The 19,277-nt window shown below is 41.8% G+C and overlaps 1 protein-coding gene across 3 annotated transcripts in view; it reads right to left on the bottom strand.

Moving 5' to 3' along the window:
- The window catches only part of LOC139288410 (copine-9-like), a 56,638-nt gene extending 38,023 nt beyond the window's left edge, over positions 1-18,615 (bottom strand). For 2 of the 3 annotated variants that reach the window (XM_070909694.1, XM_070909695.1), the window contains exons 1-3: positions 18,536-18,615; positions 16,714-16,754; positions 646-692 (exon numbers count right to left, since the gene is read on the bottom strand). In XM_070909694.1, the coding sequence (XP_070765795.1) occupies positions 646-692; positions 16,714-16,754; positions 18,536-18,615 (168 nt within the window). The remainder of the gene's footprint in view (positions 1-645; positions 693-16,713; positions 16,755-18,535) is intronic. The other variant, XM_070909693.1, reaches the window with a different exon arrangement.
- Between the last annotated feature and the right edge of the window lie 662 nt (positions 18,616-19,277).

The following is a 19,277-nucleotide window of genomic DNA, read 5'->3' as shown; positions in this document are numbered from 1 at the left end:
GACACATCAGTGTTGACTTTGAATTTGCAAATGGGTATATACACAGACTAATGACAGAATGTCATAGACACGTTAGATGAGGGAGAATAGGGCGGCACGGCATTAGATGACATGGAAATATGTCTGTGTGCCGAGGAAGGGGATGGATTTCAAAGAAGCAGCAATCAATGGGAGATCATGTGACCCCGCCTTAAAAAAAGAGTGACAGCGGGCGAGACAGCGAGAAGTCGAGGGGAGCAGATGGCGCATATATGATGAGACCGAAAAGGAATCTCCCTTCTTTATCTCCCGGCCCTGAGTCATCATAGGAATTCCTTTTGTCCAACAGCCTGACATAATAATAATTTATTTATCTATTCTTTAACCTCTACTATTAATTCATCAGTTTGGGTACATGAAGCTTTATTTTCCATTTCAGGCCTTGGTTACACTTGTGGGCAAGTGAAGAGGTTGACACTTTCAATTTTCTACAACAATGTGCTTGGGGGTTCATCTTCAACCCCCTTTCTCACCCCTGACTGAAAGTCCCCAGCATCCAGGAAAATTCTTTAATACTCATTATTTAACACTATATACACACATATCTGGCAGACAGGTAGACACTATCTGTATTGATATTGGAGAACAAAATATTGTTTAACTTACCTCCCTCCATTCTTTGGTTCCAACAGCCTGCAAATACAACACGACCACTGGGAGGGAAAGAGGAGGAGAAGAAGCCGAAGGGGAAGCATGAGGGGAAAACAAAAGTTATTCAATCTAGGTCTGATGGTTTTCACATGTCGGCACCTGCAGCACCTGACAGATATTAAAACACTCAGGTAGAAAATCAATGTGACCCACGACCATTTTCATTATATCTGGCGTAGCTAGAAGAAAAGTCATTAATTCCTTAATAAAAACCATTGCAACAGCATTGTTAGAATGAGAAACTCAGGACAATTACGGGATTAATACAGTTACTCGAAATAAGGCAAAACAGGAGTACAGTTAACTAACTATATAATGAAAACACATGAACACAATATATTTTTCTTAGGTTTATTCTCATTTTTCCTCCAGGTATACCTGTGCAACGATGCAGGAGTAATCAATCTCCACATTTTCTGCCTTGCAGATATGCTGTCACCACCTTCAGCCAGGCCTGGCTATCAATATCTATAATTACAAAAGGGCAGTATTGCGGTGTATAAGGCATTAATCTAAGGACCAAATGCAACATATAACCCGGGTCTCACTGCTAACTGTCCTCCGAAGAGAAATGACAGCATCAGTCATTTCAGCAAGAGCCCCAAAACGACATATGTTTACATTCACATGAAGCCACCTAGCAGCCCAAGTAATTCTGGCTCCTACCTGTTGGGAGCAAAGGAGGTCGTGAAGTGATGTTGTTATAGACGAAACGCATAACTTTAATACGGGCAAACAGTGAACATTGGCGTCTCGTAAACATGACCATAGTGACTATGATGATGAGGGTCCCCTCAGTACTTATTTTAACCCAAACCATGATCTTTCCCGAAACCAAGTCGGTTTCTGCCCAAACCTATTCAGACCTTTACCTTTATGTTGTTTTCAACAACAGGTCCAGACCAGTGGCGTGGCGTGACTTTTCCACAAGGTGGGGCTACTAAATCTTGGCATGCTATCCGCCATACTGTCAAAAAAAAAAACTATGCTGAGAGTCTCTACTGTGTTTTGGTGACTTTTACGGGAGCGCTGCTACAACCACGAAAAGCAAGCAGGCTAGCTAAAGCTTTGTTTATGACGCGTTCTGTCCGTCTGTCTGTCGGCCTCCTCTGCTCCGTTTCACTACTTCTTCTTGCTACTTGGGCAGTGTTGCCAGGTTGGTTCAAAAACGTAATTATTAGCCAGAAAATAATATCAGTATTGAAAAAATAAGAAAAACATCTGCACCCTGACAAATCAGGCTAAAGTTTTGTCAACCCACCGAAGCTAATTTGTACCGACAACAAACCATCCTACAGCCACCTACATGGGCGGAAAATCGCCCAATTTGGCAACATTTCTTGGGTGCCCTTAATGGACCACACGCCACGGGTCCAGACTAAAAGTATCTCATCAGACATTCATGGCCCCAAGAGGATGAATCCGGCTGACTTTGGTGATCCCCTGACTGTTCCTCCAGCTCCACCACGACTTTGGCATTTTTGGCTCAGAGTGAAATCTCTCGACAAATATGGGATGGATTGTCATGAAATGTGGTACAGACATTCATGGTGCCCAGATGATGAATCCTAATGACATCAGCAGGTTCAAATGTTCACATATCCAGTGAAACATACCTACATGCACAAAATGGGCCGGCACAAAATGTTGGTATGTTGACATCTTAACACATTAAACTGAAATATTGCAACATTAAATCTAATGATAAATGAATGAATATATAGATAAAAAATTATTTCATACGAATTCAATATTCAGAGTAGAAGCACATGACTTTTTTTAATTTATGTTACCACCAAAGCATTTGCAATTATTTGCACATTACTTCTTTCTGATTTTACTTGTATTAATCTGACAGCATTTACTTTAGCATGACTGCCAGAAACCTCAAACACATTTTTAACCTCAGATTTTATCAGTCTAACAGTTTGGTCTTCTTTACAATTAACATTACAATCTCACATAGTCGTTAACATGGTTATATACTCTTAGTACTGTTCAAATAAAAGCAGCCCCGGTGAGTATAAGGCTAAGTTAAAGTGTGGGTCCCCTGACAAGCAATTATTTGAGCTTCACTGTTTACAAAGTCCTGTCGTGGTTTGCTCAGCAAACGTTACATAGGTCTTCTGAGGAGAAATGTAGCTTTGTGTACAACTGCAGGAATACGCAATACGCAATAAGGCAGAGGCAGCCCAATTATAACCCACAAATGTATCATGTTGTCATGTCAGGATCAAACATGCATATGTTCATGCATAAGCAAACAAAAGACACTCACTAAAGGCTCTGGTGGGATGTATTAATAATTGGCCAAGTGTTGGTGTTTGTGTCTAGACGGGAACCATCAGCCACTGTGTGGCTCTGTGGAGTTTGGACATTAGCTCTAATGAACTTCAGACAGTCGGGACCGGCAGATGATTAAAACCACGTTTTCCCTCCTAATGAGCAATTAACAGTGGGGAGATAACATAGAAAGGGCAGCAGGCGACGAGCCTTTTGGGCATTGCGTCTTTAAGAGAAAACAATCTTTTCTTTGTCAGATTGTTAAGCATACGGGAAGCATACAGCGCCGCTTAAGGGTTTGGAGAATGTGATTATTACAAGTTAATCAGTTTGTGAATAACATGTTAGCCTTCAATTAAATTACAAAAAAAAAAGAAAATGAAGGCAAACACGCTCCAGGGATTAAATCTTGTTTGTGTCGAAGTTACACCCCAGTGCTCTCTCTGGTTCAGGAGGCTGAGAGTATGTCTCTTTGTCTGCCATCAAAGTCAAAGGACCTTGATGTTTCCCCAAGGTTGCACAGTAACAGCGCCGCGGCCCGACAGTGGGCTCAGACTTATCCATTTCGAGGCTACAGCAGTGTCAGTTGCGTCCGAAGAACCTGGCTGATTGCCTGCTTCATGGAAAAGGACTGAGAAAGGAAAGAGCCCATCTGGTCAGCTACGGAGCGGCCAAATCACAAGGAAATTGGTTGTCACTCCGAACCCTGCTCCAACTACAACTGCCAATGGTCTGGCTGCTGGATGGGTACCCAGGTGACTGTAGATATGAATGAATGGGAAATGAGCACAAATCATATTAAGTGCTCGAGTGGACCCACAGCTTAACAGTATACACAAAAGACAGATGTCCAGCAAACAGGGACGTACACAGACATTTTGAGGTTCAGTGGCTCAATTTTTAAAAGAGGACCCCACCCTCCCCATACCCACTGTATCGTCCCCATGCCTCGTCCTGATGTTGGCACACTGTATAAAATCGTTTGCCCAAACACACAAATACAAACACACACATACATATGCTTGTAAGCACAAAGGATGATGACGCCCATATTATACACACGAAATAACGAATAACTGTAGGTCAGTTTAGTTTGAGTGAGATTTGGTATCTGTGAAGTCGGTGGAGTGGGCCTTCTGTGACATTACTCATTGTGCAGGGGGTCGGGGGTCGTCACTTCTCAAACCCCAGGAATTTAGCTTAAAAAGTTCAGCAGCCAAATCTACAATTTTAATGGATCACTGTAGGTGAACGTGTTAGCTTTTGTTTATGTTCAAGTCCAGTGTCTAGTACTCCTTATTATGAGGGGTACATTATGATTATACCTTCTCAATGTAACTCAAAATACATGCCATTTTTACTCCCTTTTTAGAAATATAAACTTACTGTTACTGTGCTACTTCCGACTTCCAACAAAAGATACGGAGACAGAATATAAGATCTACTTCCCGTTGCTGCCTCGCTCAGCTCTTTCTCCCTCTGTCTATGGCACCCCCGACGTTCAACGTACTTGCTTCCATGTAAATATCATTTAACATAGCTAACCTACACTGCTCCAAATTAGAAGGAAAGCCGTACAAAATAACTGACTAAAATTTACTACACCTATATCTAGTGCTAGTGAGGATTTCCTAGATAAATGTTAATATGAGGCTATGCGTAATTGTTATATAAGGCAATAATGGATACCTGCCAGGAATGCAACTTTATGCAAAAGGTTGCTATTCTAACTCTGATTGTTAATATTACATAAGACCACAAATCAGACCACAAAAGAAGAAACTGCTTTCCTAAAGACGTGTGTGTAAGTACTGTAGGATGAGGACAAGTCTACTTCCTAGCTGGATAGGTACTTACAAATATACCTAGCTAGCTTTAGTCTACCATTTATTTATACTCCCTTTATACAGGGGCACTGAAAAGGAAATTAGGCGATGTATGAATCTACTCTGGATACTTCTGTCAAACACACAAGGATGTATTAATGTGGCTTTTGGAATGCCCGGTCACCCATTGACAGGATGCCACAGATTTACTTGCAGGCTGAGAATACAAGCTGCTCACTGTGAGGTGAAACAGAGAGGTGGTCGTGAGGTAAGAGCGGGGGGTGCTGGAAAGGGAGGACTGAAGGAGGCCAAAAAGAAATATGAAAGGACAGGGAGGGAGGGTGGAATAAGAATAATAAAGAAGTTGGGTGGGACAAAGAAGGGGGGCAGATTTCAGCGGGAGAAAATGGGGTTGGTTTTAAGAGCTTGGCTGCCGGAAATCCCTCACAGATACACCTCTCACACAGCAATTTAGGTGAGGCGGGATGGGCACACATCCCCGCTAATCTATTGATCTGCTGCCAAGAGAGGGATAAGGCCAGAGAGCCTGGAACCTTTTGACGCCAATTCTTGAACCTCAGCGGAGCAGCTATGACAAAGCTGCACAGTTGGGAGCCAATATAGGGAGATGCGGGGTACCAGGAGGGGTTTTCTTTTTTCTGTGAAAATTAGGCTCTGAAATCACACAGCGATACTACAGTAGCAAAGAGCACCCCATCACCCTTAACTGAGACGGCACTGGTCCCCCCTGATTCTCAAAATCAAATTCTGGTGATGGGTTTGTTTTGCAAAAGGGAAAGGGTAGAGCGGGTTGGGGGGTTCAAAGTTGCTCCCGATGGAGACCAGCGCCTTGCATGGCAGCTCGGTCACCATTGGTGTGAGCGAATGGGTGAATGGAACTTTGGGAACTGTGAAAGTTGAAAAGCGCTACATAAGTGAGATTGTTTACCATTCATTTACGCAACACTGACACATTATCATCTTGTAAAGTTAATATGGCGTTAGCAAACAGTTGCTTATTTAACCATCGAGTAGACACAGAACAACATTAGCCACCTGAGGATTGTAAGTCTAATAGCTTTTTGCTCTGTTTTGATCTCCACCTACTGCTGCAGGAAATATCTGTCTATTTTGGCTGCTAAAGGCTCCATATGTTCACCAGCTCGTCACTAACTCTGTCTGTGTGGGATTTTAGAGCTTTTTCACTGAAAACTGCTGCTCATTGCTGCTGGAAATGACACCAATGACTGTGAGAGTCAATCAAAACAGCACAGTTGCAGGCCAGAGAAAAAAAAAAAGACAAAAAAAAAAGATACTAAAAAGCTCAGAAGAGCTGTGGAGAACTGTGAGAGTCAGGTGATAATTCTGTTTGGGCCCTTTGTTAAGTTCAAAATATGGACAAGAGAAACATTTAGGCTCATTCACTTTGTTTCTAAGAGTTAGAGAGAAGAGCAATACCACTCACACGAACAGAAATGTAAAATTAGGGGAATTTTTCTGAACCCAATGCAAAACGAATAAAGTTGGCAAGGTATTTCCATTAAGATGGCCACCTTTGGCTTTTTCCTGCAAACCCGCAAGATGTCTGGACCACGCCTCACGATCGATGTGACTTTGTCCTGGAGTGACTTGTTTGTAGCATTCAGCTTTGGCTACTGATGCTTTAGTTGGGTTGGCCGGGTATCGTGGTCACTGCTAGTGCACCGTACACGCCTCCAGTCTTTTAAATGGGTGTTCCATCTTTTTGCCCATGTCGTTTATGGCTAAGTGAGCGGTAGATGTGTCACGGCTTGCCTCTAACGCTAGGGTGGGCTCCACCAGCTTGCTCCCCAAATGGGGAAGATGTTGGTCTTCAATAGGGGCTTTCTTGGGCGCTTTATTTGAAGCCATTTTGTAAATGAATGTTCACGATAACTAAATATAAACTTCAAAGTGGGAACTGTATTGTAGGGAATGTTGTACATACTGAAACTAGACTTATTGTATACTTCATCTTGTGCACTTTAGCTCCCCACTTTTATTTGACAGTTCTGAACCTATTTTAACTTGAATAGCTCTTCCACTTAGAAAGTCCATAACCCAATTGAAAACTTTCCCTCTGACATCCATTAAGTGTAATTTGATCATCAACCCCTCTCTCCCTAATATGTCATACGCTTTTTCAACACAAAGAAACACTGATGCCACTGTCTCTTTCCTCCCCTAAATCCACTGTGATATGTCGCCACCATTACTCTTTTCTTCTTGGAGTACATTAGCCTCTTATTGACCATCTATTCTATGAATTGACAGACGTCATACTTAAATGTTTCAGCATGCTGTAACATAATTCATCTTTCCCGGGTGCAGACTGCATGCTCAGCTGAACATTTTGTTCATCATTAATGCTATTCCTTCTTCTTAGGAGCTCACAAACTGAACACAAAGGGGAATATATATAATTGCTGATCAGACCATTCTAGAAACAAAGCGGCGGCACGAAGACAAACACCACCACCTAAACTACAAACAAAACAAAACAGGATAATTAATCTACCAGTATAAATATTTTATCAACCCAAACAAAAGCACCAACAGATTAATATTCTCTAAAATATATATATATGTATATATATATATATATATATATATATATAAGCTATGTGTCATAATTTATGTGCAATGTGAATGAAATATGCATAAGAATAGACGGTAAAAAAAATAATAAATGTGGAGTAAATTAAATATAAAGAAGAAAAATAAATATTTATTTGAATGAACATGACCATTAAATGCCGTGGGTGTGGGGTGGATCATCAGGGGCTGCTCACTCTTTCCACAGATCTCATTAGGAGACCTTGGGGGTAATTAGAGACCAGTGACCTTTATTTTGATGGTATGACTCAGGCCTTCCTTTCATTCACCCCTGCCACTGAGCCTTCACTAAATTATAATTGACCTGCTCATGGAATTGGAACTTGTCATCACAATGAGTACACAGTGGACGGGGAAAAGATTAGGAACAGAAAATGAAAGCCCTTGCCTTCCAACATGTCTTATGTCTGTCTTTTTGCGCCATAACAGACATTTTGCTTTATCTTCCTACTGTTAAAAGTTCACTCAAACACGTACAGCAGCAACCCCCCACGAAGAGAGAACTGCCACAGCATTAGAAAAGTAACAGAAGGCCAAAAAGTAACTTGAATCTGAATAACATAAAATCAGCCGTAATCATATAGTTTATATATCAGAATATAATCCTGAAGATTAGTCATTTTGAAACCACAGCAGGCACTAAAACTGATTATTAGAACAGGACAAGGAACGCACTCTCAAAACTAAAACCACACCCGCTGTGCTATAACTAAACATGAACTCCTACCTGCTGCTGAGTCAGAAACCTCAAGCAGATACAACAAAATGAACGTACAGTAAGTATCACATAGTGTATAAAATGTAATAAACTCAGCTACTTTGCAACAAGAGACTGCAAAGAATAATCAAAATTGATGTACTACTCATAATTGTGTTTCATTTGAAACGCTCCTGGACTGGTGGGAGCGGTGAGGCCGTCTCTCCTACAGATTTTAATGGATGAAAACTGTTAGTACTCCACCGGCAAATGGTGTTACATAAGAGAAGTGGGATGTTTCATATGGGAGCCTGATAGGGGTTTAGATGGTGCTGGATAGAAATAAAAGAGCCAGATAGATCGTGTAAGTAGTGTGTAGCCAGAGAACATGAAGCAGCTCGAAGATTACCTCCGTTTTTTTTTAAGTGATCTCTCTTATGCTTTCAAAGTTTTAATGAGTCAATGTCATCAGCGATTTTTCTTATTACTTTTAGAATTGCGATCATGTCAATTTAATATCACATTTGAAGAGCAATTGGATCCGCAAATAAGGCATTTTGAAGTGCAAAAGAGTCACTTCAGTGTCAGGAAAGCTGTGCCTGAAAGCACAAAGACGTACAGTCACAGCTATTGTGAATGAGAAGAAAGATTTGTCAGGAATTCCATTATTTTCATCAGAATGTTTCACACAGATACATTAATTCCTTCCAGCCCGTAATCTTCTTCAGACAGATTCTTCTTCTTAGATACTGCAGTTCAAGTGGGGAGGAATTCTACTCGCTCATGGAGATAGATGCATGAGAGCTGTCGGTTGAGGTCACACGTGCCTAGAATATGTTCAAGTCAAGACTGGAATGAGTTGTGCGTGGGGTCAGCGTGAAAATCCAACTGACTAACGGCGTCGCGAATGAAAGGCTCTTCGCTGAAAAAGGAAACTCTAAAACACTGACTGACAGCGTAAATTGGTACACAGCATGCATGAACACTTTCCTAAAGGGCTTACATAACTTCAGTCTTTGGTGAGCGAAATATCATTTAGTGTAGAATCAACTATTGACAACTAGTGATTGGCTGTTGTCAAGACCACTTCAGTCAGAGTCTAAATGGGCTCTAGATGACCAAAAAGGTAAACAGGGCCCATTGAATATTCTTGATACTGTTTTCTTCCTGTTGTTCACAGAGTGAGCCAACCGTGATATAACTTCAATCACCCAGTACAGCCAACTGGACTTGTGAAAGAAACCCAAACAATGAACTGAAAGATGCTGAAACTCTCCATAGAGCTGGGGGGGGGGGAGCTGTGAAGCCGGTGAGAGCCCTCTATGGGTTTGTAACTATGACTGGCCCTTACACATTACACGTAGTAATTAGAGCCACTGCTGATGTGAAAATATTGATTACAGCAGCTTTAAAAAAACATTTGCATTTCTATGAAAAACTGACAACTGATTAACCAGCAACGTTGGGCAGGACAGGCAAAAAAAGAAAAGAGGATTCAGTCAAGACTACAGACTATAAGAGACCAGTGGTCAAGAATGAGACAAGTCTGAGAAAGATGTTTGTTTGCCCACTGCTTCTATTTATTCATGTCCATTTAAAACATCAATAACAGATCCCTCTTTGGAAGCCACCCTCCTAATTCTTCACCTCAGACCGAAAACATACATTGATTGCAAAGTTATACGTCCTCCAGGTGTGGGCTGACACAGAGAGGCACCAGGTAATTTGATGGAGTAGAAGAAACTCAAATTTAATTTACACAATGACCAGGCAACGTTATACAACATCCCCAAGGACAAACTCTGAGTCATCAATAAATTAGATAAGGAGAAGTGCTTCAGAGTCTCGCTTTGGAGTCTTGGCGCATACTTGTAAAAAGCTGCAACACACGCAAACACATGCAACAGCGGACCCCCCCCCCCACACACACACACACACACCTTTGGCTCAAAAGTGTTTGCAAGGGTTGATGACGAAAACTCCAAAGAGGGGGACAAAAAACAAAAAAACTTTGTACCAGTTTTCCAATCGCATGGGAAATCAAATCAGGGACACAGCCCTGACTACCTCAGGTGTAAGAAACAAAACAGAGGATTCAATACTGCACTGAAATGAGAGTGGATATCACAAACTGGATCACTGGGTATCATAAAGTATTATCTGATATGAAGTACCATCAAAGTGTAGAGGCGCTTTTTTTTTGGGTTCTGTCTCTAATTTGCTCTTTCTTTCTATTTTTGCACAAGTCCCAAATGTGTTTCCATGTTTCATGACTGTGTTGTGGTCTCTGTACCTTAGTTTTTGTCACTGATCACTAGCTTTGATCCCTGTAAAAACCTTGCATGATAATATGCACTCTCGTCATCATAGCTTCGTGGGCTCTCACAGGCTTTTTGACTCTCTCTACTTGCAGGATACTTTTCAGGAGCTCAGTTTTTCCTCTCTAAGTGTGGTCTTGAGTGTGAAAGTTCATCTTGGATTTTGGACACAGACACGCTTATGACGATTGCGACATATGGTTGAAAGCTCCAACGAAAGCTAGTAAGTGGATCTTAAGTTAAAGAGGACCTTTTACCATTTTGCTTTTCCTTATTTTCTGTCATATATATAAAATGCTACAACGTTGGATATTAATATTAAACCAAAGTTGCCAAATAATGAGGTAAACGTATGTAAAAGTAATCCCTGTGAGCCAAAAGCTCAGTCTTCAGACTGCTCTTAACGCCCCGTTTCCAAAGGTTTTTTCTACATTCGTGCCTATCTGACGTCAGATAGGCACAGATCTCCTTATGTGGTCATCTGCTCAGGGCACAGCACGAAGAAGAAAAAACTAAATAAAAGCAAGCCCACGAAGTAGAGGGACTCGCTCATCCACCCGCTCAGTCTGTCTGAGTTATTCGGCTGCTCTGCTCAGGATTACTCTTTACTGCTACTCAGGTTGTTCAGTAAGTCTCACAGAAAGTGCTTTTTCTGTTATGACGGAAAGTAGGTAGGTAGTTTCTTGATGGACAGATGGCTTTACTTGTTGCTAAAGTCATCGTTAACTACTGCTAACTGTAGCTGCCGTTCGCTAGGTAGCTGTGCATCTAGCAGTCCTCTTAGCCACCGATATATATCTATATCTACGTTCTTAGTTAGCTGACTCTAACCATCTGACTCATGGAGCCCGGGACTGGAAACCTCCTCCTCCCGGCAGTTCAAAGCTCCTGTGCTGGCGGTGTAAACACCAACACTCCCCCTGGTGCTCAGAGCGAACTGAGTTAACGGAAGCTACAGTTAGCAGCAGTTAGCGGTTACTTTATAAAGCTTTCTGTCCATCAGGAAACCAGAACCGGCATCTATCTTTTCTCCAACCTACTTCTTGTCTCATTTGTGGTCTGATAAACAGTATGTTAATTGTTTCAACAATTACTTAGTTAGTTACAGTGATATAAAATGGAGAAGAGCAGCTGTAGTGCCACCAGCCCATAAAAAGGGCAGTAGATGTGTGGTATGATGGGGATGATGAAGAAGCACATCTGTAGACAGGATTCCATGCAAAAAAGGTGGCGTTTTTTAACACAAATGATTAATGATTAATTAATGAAACAGAGGGAAAAATAAACCCCAACAAGACGGAAGAAAGAAAACTTAGGCTGAAACATAGAAACAAGAAAACAACAAAGTCTGGCAGGTACATACATTTCTGCTAACAATTGCAAATGCATCACATTTCATAGATTTCCTAAATTACAGTTGTGTGACTTTACAGCTCTCAGTTATGACGCAAAATGACAATGATCGTCCAAATTTTCAATTTATTGCTCCCTATTCCGTAAACTATTGAGTGTCTATTATATAGATCGTGTTGAACGAGTCATTTCAGACACAAGATATCCTAATTGAGAGATTCCAACGTAAATAGCGTTGTAATCACTAGTTGGGAAACATTTTCTGAAAGCTCTCATATATCTGACTTGTGGCTTGAATATCAAGTATATATATGGACTCCTCGTGTTAGCCAAAGTCCATCATTCAAGGTGATTAAAGCCAAATTTAATGGATATAGTGTTCTATTGTCAATGCACGGTATTTTTAGCCATGCTAGTGGCATGGTTGTGGGGATGGCGATGACGGTCTGTCAGCCGGTCCACCATTTTGGTCATGACATTTCCCAAACCATGATCTTTCCTTAAACCTAACCAAGTCGGTTTTGTGCCTAAACCTACTCAGACCTTTACCACAGCGTTGTCACATCATAAAATGTAGTTTTCAACAATGACTTGTAACAGTCTTGGAAGGCACAGACGAATGACGTCGTCCTGCCTTGTAGGTGTTGTTCTGTCGGTTGAACCACCACTTTGATCCAGACTAACATATCTCAACAAAATTTTGTACAGACATTCATGGTCCCCAGAGGATGAATCCTGCTGACTTTGGTGATCCCCTGACAGTTCCTCCAGCTCCACCATGAGGTTGACATTGGTTGTGCAGAGTGAAATATTTTGACAACTGTTTGATGGATTACTATGAAATTTGCAACAAACATTCAAGGTCCCTAGCAAATATATTCTAATGACTTTGGTGATCCCTGGACTTTTCCTACAGTGCCACCATGAGGATCTCAACAACCATGAAATTTGTTACAGACATTAATGTTCCCCCCAGGGTGAATTGTGAGAACTTCAGTGATCACTTTCCATCTAGCACTAAAAAACACTGTGTGTTGTGACCTAATATCTGCAAAACAAATTACATCCTCATTTGCCTCAGCTGTGTTTTCTGTTATTTAGCATGCTAACATGATGAACTAAGATGATGAACATGGTAAACATTATATAACCAACATGCTACTATTATCATTATGAGCATGTTAGCATGCTGGTGTTAGCATTTCATTCAGCAACACTGTGCCTAAGTAAGCCTCATATAGCTGCTAGCATGGCTGTAGAGTTTTAGTCTTGCTAGCCCTCACCTGACCAACTCTGTAATAATATAGCCGTCTTGATGACACGAATGCTCACAAGTCATTAACATGGGGAGGGAGGGAGGGAAGCGGTCTTTTTACAGTATCAAATCCACACTTTCCCACCTGTGGAAACGACGGAAATCAAAAAGTCGAAACATCATAGAAAGTTTTTAGGCTTGGTTGAAGTGGAAAAGTTGGTGTATTGATAATGGAAACACACTTGAATAAAGCATTGATGTGCGTGAAGCATGTGATTAAACGTCCACTGAATCTTCTGCTCCAATGATGACACTAAAAACAGCAGCTGACCAAAATATCAGATCTGTGTGGATTGATGCATCAATACAAAAGTAATCACAAATAGATGCATGAAACAAACATAAACGCCATATTTCCATCATGTTTTCTTTGTTTGAGGTTTGACTGCAGCTCTTTAATTAACATTGATTATATCATCTCGTTGTGCCCTCTTTTCTGCAATGGTTTAATGGCACCCGACTGGAGAATTAGTCCCACCAACTGTTTATCCTGATATACCCAACTACTAATATTTGCATAACAGCCATGGATGGAAGTGGGCATCGATTCGCATTGCTGATTTTCTGATTCATTTTCTATCAACTGACTAATTGATGAATCCATCAAATGTTTCACGCTTTAGAGTCTTCCTAAAAAAAAACACATCTGAGGTGCGTTCAGGTGACCTATGTCTAATAATGAGTCATAGTGATCAAATGATGAAAATTTGTCATCCACCATGACTTGACATGTGCAATTTAGGCACTTTAATGGGCCTTGGTTTTGGTGAAAACAGCAGGGTCTGATGTGTGTGTTGACGTATGCCCCGCTATTATCTCTTTTTTTTCTGTTTTTCTTTATTCTTTAAATAGTCCCACCTTTATAGTCCCAATAAAGTTATATTTAGGCTTCTGTATCTGGCAATAAAAGATTGAAATACTGAGCAAACGGACTCCTCATACTGCTCATCTAGTTTTGTTACTCCCCTCTCCTATAGACCAACGTGGGGTCATAACGTACAGCAGACCCATTTACTGAGTGCTGATATTAACATCAGAATAGAGCGATCCATTCACATTCAGCTCTGTTTTACCTGATTGTATATTGTGTATTTTTGCTCTCGCTGTCCTGTGAAATTACTTTATGTACCATGTACACAATCTGCAGTCCGGCCATACAAGTAGCGCTGATTAAGCATGTACAATTTGATTCAATCGTTTTCACGAGAAGTGGAAAAAGAACGACTGATTTGAGCAGGTCAGTTTCCTCTCTCCTGTGCGGCGCCCACACTGTTAATGACTTCCTTCCTGTCATAAACTGCTGTCACATTACTGCCATGGCATTTGCTCCCATGTAGCTTTGCTGCCAAATATCCAACAGCTGAGACTCGACAGTCGTAAAGGTTGGAGAGAGCAGCTGTGACCGCGAACATGTCAGTTGTTGCATTAATACCTCTTAATAAAGGCAGCACCAAAAATATGTAGCATAGGCCTGAATACAAATTGAGTACAAAATTAAGTGGAGGGATGACACTCAACTATGGCTATCAGAAATAATCAATATTTATACTAAATAATTCAACTTTCAGAGTAAAAAAGAAAGAAGATCCCTTAAAAAAGGGGAAATGATAGCCAATTCCTTAATTCAGTCTCAGTTCTGGAGCAAATTAAATAGTAAAATACAAATCGATACAGGTCAGTGTTCCTTGTATCACTGGAATGTGCATTCTAGGGATGAAAAGGAGCGGGTCCGTGAGTCAGAATTGGCATTTCAGCTTTTCTCTTATTGCAGGCTATCACTTCAGTTGTTTTGCAAATGCTGCACTGTTTTTATCTCTGCAAAGAGTCTGAACACACCGGCTGGCGCTTTTCTCGATAAAACGGACCGACGTAAACAATCTGTTAGTCCAGGGTATATTGTCCCCGCACCGTCACCATCATCAGCATGTTAAATCCAAACTTCATACGTTTTCTTACAGTTCCTACCAAGCATATCAGTTAGTGTGCATTTAACGCTACATGATCAGGTCTGTTGCTTTGTTCCTCGTCTCATGAGTTCACAGTGCTGTCTTGCTGTGAACCTCCAAGCCACATTTTGGAATGTGGGCCTGTCCCGTCATAAATTGGTTAGTTGTGACTTAACTCTCCATTAGTGTCATTAGAGTCCTGCGGAGCCTGTTTTATGACCCGGAGGTCACGTGAACAGCGGTATCAGGAAAGGCTCGCTCCTTTCTCGGTGAAACGGGTAAAACTGCTCATCATCGTCGCACCACCACACAGTTAACCGACAGCGGTTCACAATGTGATGCAAAACGAGGCACTTAATACCATTATACTGTGTGAAACATAAAAGGGGGACTGTCAGGACCCAAGAAAGTTTAATGTAGGAATGAAACAAAGGTTTAGCTCACAGTCAAAGCTGATGATAATGAAGTATTTCCTTAATGCACAGAATCTATAGACTATTCAGCATAATTATTAAGATGAGAATTAAGTTTTCTATTTCGGCTGTGAAATGAGTGAAACAAGACGACTTGTCTTGAAGTTAACAAATATTCAATAAAGATCTCTTTTGTGCCCAGTTCGCTTTGCTGTTAATATTGCACATCACAGCTGGCGTACCCGCTGCACGTCCAAAAGTGCTCTGCAAATACTGTATCACTGTTGCACAGCTGAGCTGCAGACGTACAAATGTTTCACATCGAACTTTGCAAACGTGCAATGCTGCCATGATACACACGACAAAGCTCTGAATCTTGCCTGTGCTGTCCGTGTTACTTAGGTTACAACTGGTAATAGTGTCTCTCCTAATAACATCTTCCGGCCGTGGTGCATATAGAAAGAGGCAGCTCTGAGAACTGTTCACCGCATTTGCTTAGGTCTATGAGAATGTAGCTTACGCTTCTCCGGCTGCCTCCACATCTGGCCAGTCACAGATATTACTGTCAGAGCCTTAAGACCAGGGTGAGGTGTACTCTCCAGCACTCTCCAGCTGTGATTTGTGTAACTAATTTAAAGCCCAACTGTCTGGCTGGTTTGGGTGACGTGTCTGAGAAAGTCACGCTCCCTCTCGAAGGTACCACACTTCACACACAGGTCAGAGGCTGCTGGACAAAAGGGAAGAACTCCTAAAACTTTTAACAGAGCAGTGTGGATTTCCAGGTGCAGAGACTCCCCTACACTCCCGGCTGTTTAACCCTTCCATTGTTTTCCAGCTCTGACATCCTGCTTCCCTCACATACTGACCTTTCTTCAACCTTGACTTTTCAGTCCCTCCTTAGCCTGGTCCTTGTACTTGTACCCCCCCGCCCCCCCCCCCCCCTCACTCTTCTCTCTGTTTGTCACCCATGGATAGCTCTGACCTTCTGAGGTTATTTAACAGTGCCGGGAGGGGGGTAGAACACCTTTCATTATATCGTACTGCTTTTATTGCTGTAAGGAAGAATACATGTGTATAAAGAACATGTAGAAATACATACAAATGCAACAAATGCATCTCCCAGTTTTGTAAATACATGAATATAGAGTTGATATTCAGTTCAGTATCCAAATTGGCCACAAAATTGAAATTAATATCATTAATAGCAGCATTTCAGACAGTGAGGAGTTCATACATACCGGGATCTGACTTGGAGAATGTGTCCACATCCAGTAGACTCCTGTGGAAACAGCAAACGTGCAGGTCAAAACGGATCCTTTCAGCCCCTTTTCATTGTTTTGAGGCAATGTGTTCACTGATTCCATTTTTTTTTGAGTGTTTCTCAAAGTCTCAGCCTCAGTCCGAATATATATTGTGCTGCCAACCCTAGTCAAAGGCTGATGAAGACTCTCAGCAAGAGGAAGAAGAAGTATATAAGGACTGATTTGCCTGGATGTTCCTGAACGAATTCCTTACTACAAACAATGCCTACCAAAGTGACTGCAATACTATATATACGTTCAAATGCTACCATATATATATATATATATATATATATATATATATATATATATATAGCATGGTATATGGTATATATGTTAGCATTTGAAGATATCCATATGGACAAATATAGAGTGACTGCTTACATTACTGACCATAGATGACAGTGAAGCAAAGTTCATAACATTTTAAACATTTTGGGAAATACAAGAATTCCTCGTCTTGCAGAGAGTTCGATGAGGAGGTTGATGCCACTCTCGTGTGGGATAAATATAAAGCTACAGATCGCAGCTGGTTATCTTTGCTAAGCATAAAGACTGGAAATAGCTTGCCTGGCTCTGTCCAAAGGTAGAAAAAAAGAAAGAAAAAAAAGCACCTACCAGCACCTCTAAAGCTCATTACAGGGGAGATGTACAGGACTATTTAAGTCTATTTAATCCCTTATTATTAGACTATTTAGTTCAGCATATAATCCCCTGTGAAAACCACAACTTGTCATTTTGTACACTTCAGTTTCAGGATTAAACAAACAGACTGTACAGATCATAAACTTAAAATAGTTAGTTACCTGTAACAGTGCTGGTAGGCATTATTGGTTGCCTTCAGACAGAGCCAAGGCTAGCTGCCCCCCCCCCCCACCCACTTCCAGTCTTTATATTAACCTAAGATAACCAGCTGTGGCATTTGTTATTATGTATCAAAAGAGCTTTTAATTTAAGGCAAAATAGATGGAAAATGCCACAAATTTACAATACATTGTTGTGCAGAACCAAGGTTGAATTTTAGCTGTTTTGAATCTTTGTGGGGAACTGAATACACAAAGAACTTCATCATCTGTCTTCCCATCTGGGCCCACTCCCCCTCCCAGGTTTGGGCTGTCTAACTCGGGTGTCTGGCCCCTTCAATTCTGGCTGATCTCAGGAGGGACCGTGCAAGAGCAATAGCTGTTCAATATTCAGGCGTGGACTGGAAAGCCGGTCAGCCAGCCAGGCAGCCAGCCAGGCAGGCAGGCAGGCAAAAAAAACCCTGACCGGGTTTTGCTGCTCCGTCAGTCAGCCAGCCAGTCAGCCAGCCGACCATTCAGCCGAGGCAGCCTGCCGCCAAACAGCCAATCCAGGTACATATAAAAGCAGTTTTGTTTCAGGGTCATACAATTAACACGAATGACACATTTCTGAGGATTATCACTGTATTTACGGACCATATTTCTACATAACCTGACGTTACTTAATACTCAACCATGCTGGTCTGTGAACATCAATGGTCATTTTGGAGGCAGCTGACAGGATTTAACCATTTACCTGAGAGCAAAGGGCATCAGAAAGTCAAAGGGCATAGATAGACAGACAGATAGACAGACAGGTAGATAGATAGACAGATAGACAGAGAGATAGATAGATAGATATTTTTGTCTTGTGATTGACACAAATGCGCAGGACAGTTACATAAAAATAAACAAATGTAGTTGCTGCATGTAAAATGGCATTTCTGTGTGTATCTGCAGGGTGAGTTTGACCTTACCGGCACGACACGGTAACTTCTATTTTAGTTGCAGGGACTCTGGTGTTGAGAGGATCGAATTCCCCTATTGATGCCATCATCTCGACTCACGACGCTCTGCCGAGCATCCGCGAAGACAGAGAGGGGGCGGGGGGGGTGGGGGGGAAGCAAAGGTGTGATCATTCACAGCGGGATCGTGATCGCAGTAAATCCATTGTGGAGATCTTCCCTCTGGTGTCTCTCGCTTCTGGAGAGGAGAAGCGGCGGAGGAGGGAGAGAGAGAGAGAGAGAGAGAGAGAGAGGGTGAAAGTTGCTAAAGCGGATTTAAAGTTCATTCATCCTTCACGCGTTCACGGCGCGCTCCATCCGGTCCGGTGCTGAGGAGGAGGAGGAGGAGGAGGAGGAGGAGAGCGCAGCCAACCGGAGGCACCGGCAACAACACGGTGCTCTCTCTCTCTCTCTCTCTCTCTCTCTCTCTCTCTCTCTGTGTGTGTGATGTATTCCGTACATTTGTTCACCTGTTAACGAGGCTATTAAGCCCCCCCCCCCCCCCCCCAAACATATTTTTTTTCAAAACTTCAATTTACAAAACGAGCAAAAGTTCATCCTTCCTGTTCGGTCTTTCTTTCTTGCCTTTTCTTTCTTTGGTTTTAATCAAACTGGTCATCAGATGCAAACATGTTGCTGCATGACTCATCGCAGTGAAACCGCTGGGCTGGGGGGGGGGGGGGGGGGTTCTTTGTACCCCAGGGCCCCCTAATCT

The sequence above is a fragment of the Enoplosus armatus genome, chromosome 8 (genome assembly GCF_043641665.1).
Source record: "Enoplosus armatus isolate fEnoArm2 chromosome 8, fEnoArm2.hap1, whole genome shotgun sequence".
Taxonomy (NCBI): domain Eukaryota; kingdom Metazoa; phylum Chordata; class Actinopteri; order Centrarchiformes; family Enoplosidae; genus Enoplosus; species Enoplosus armatus.
Note: the sequence above shows the minus strand (reverse complement) of the source record. Positions and strands in the feature narration are given on the sequence as shown.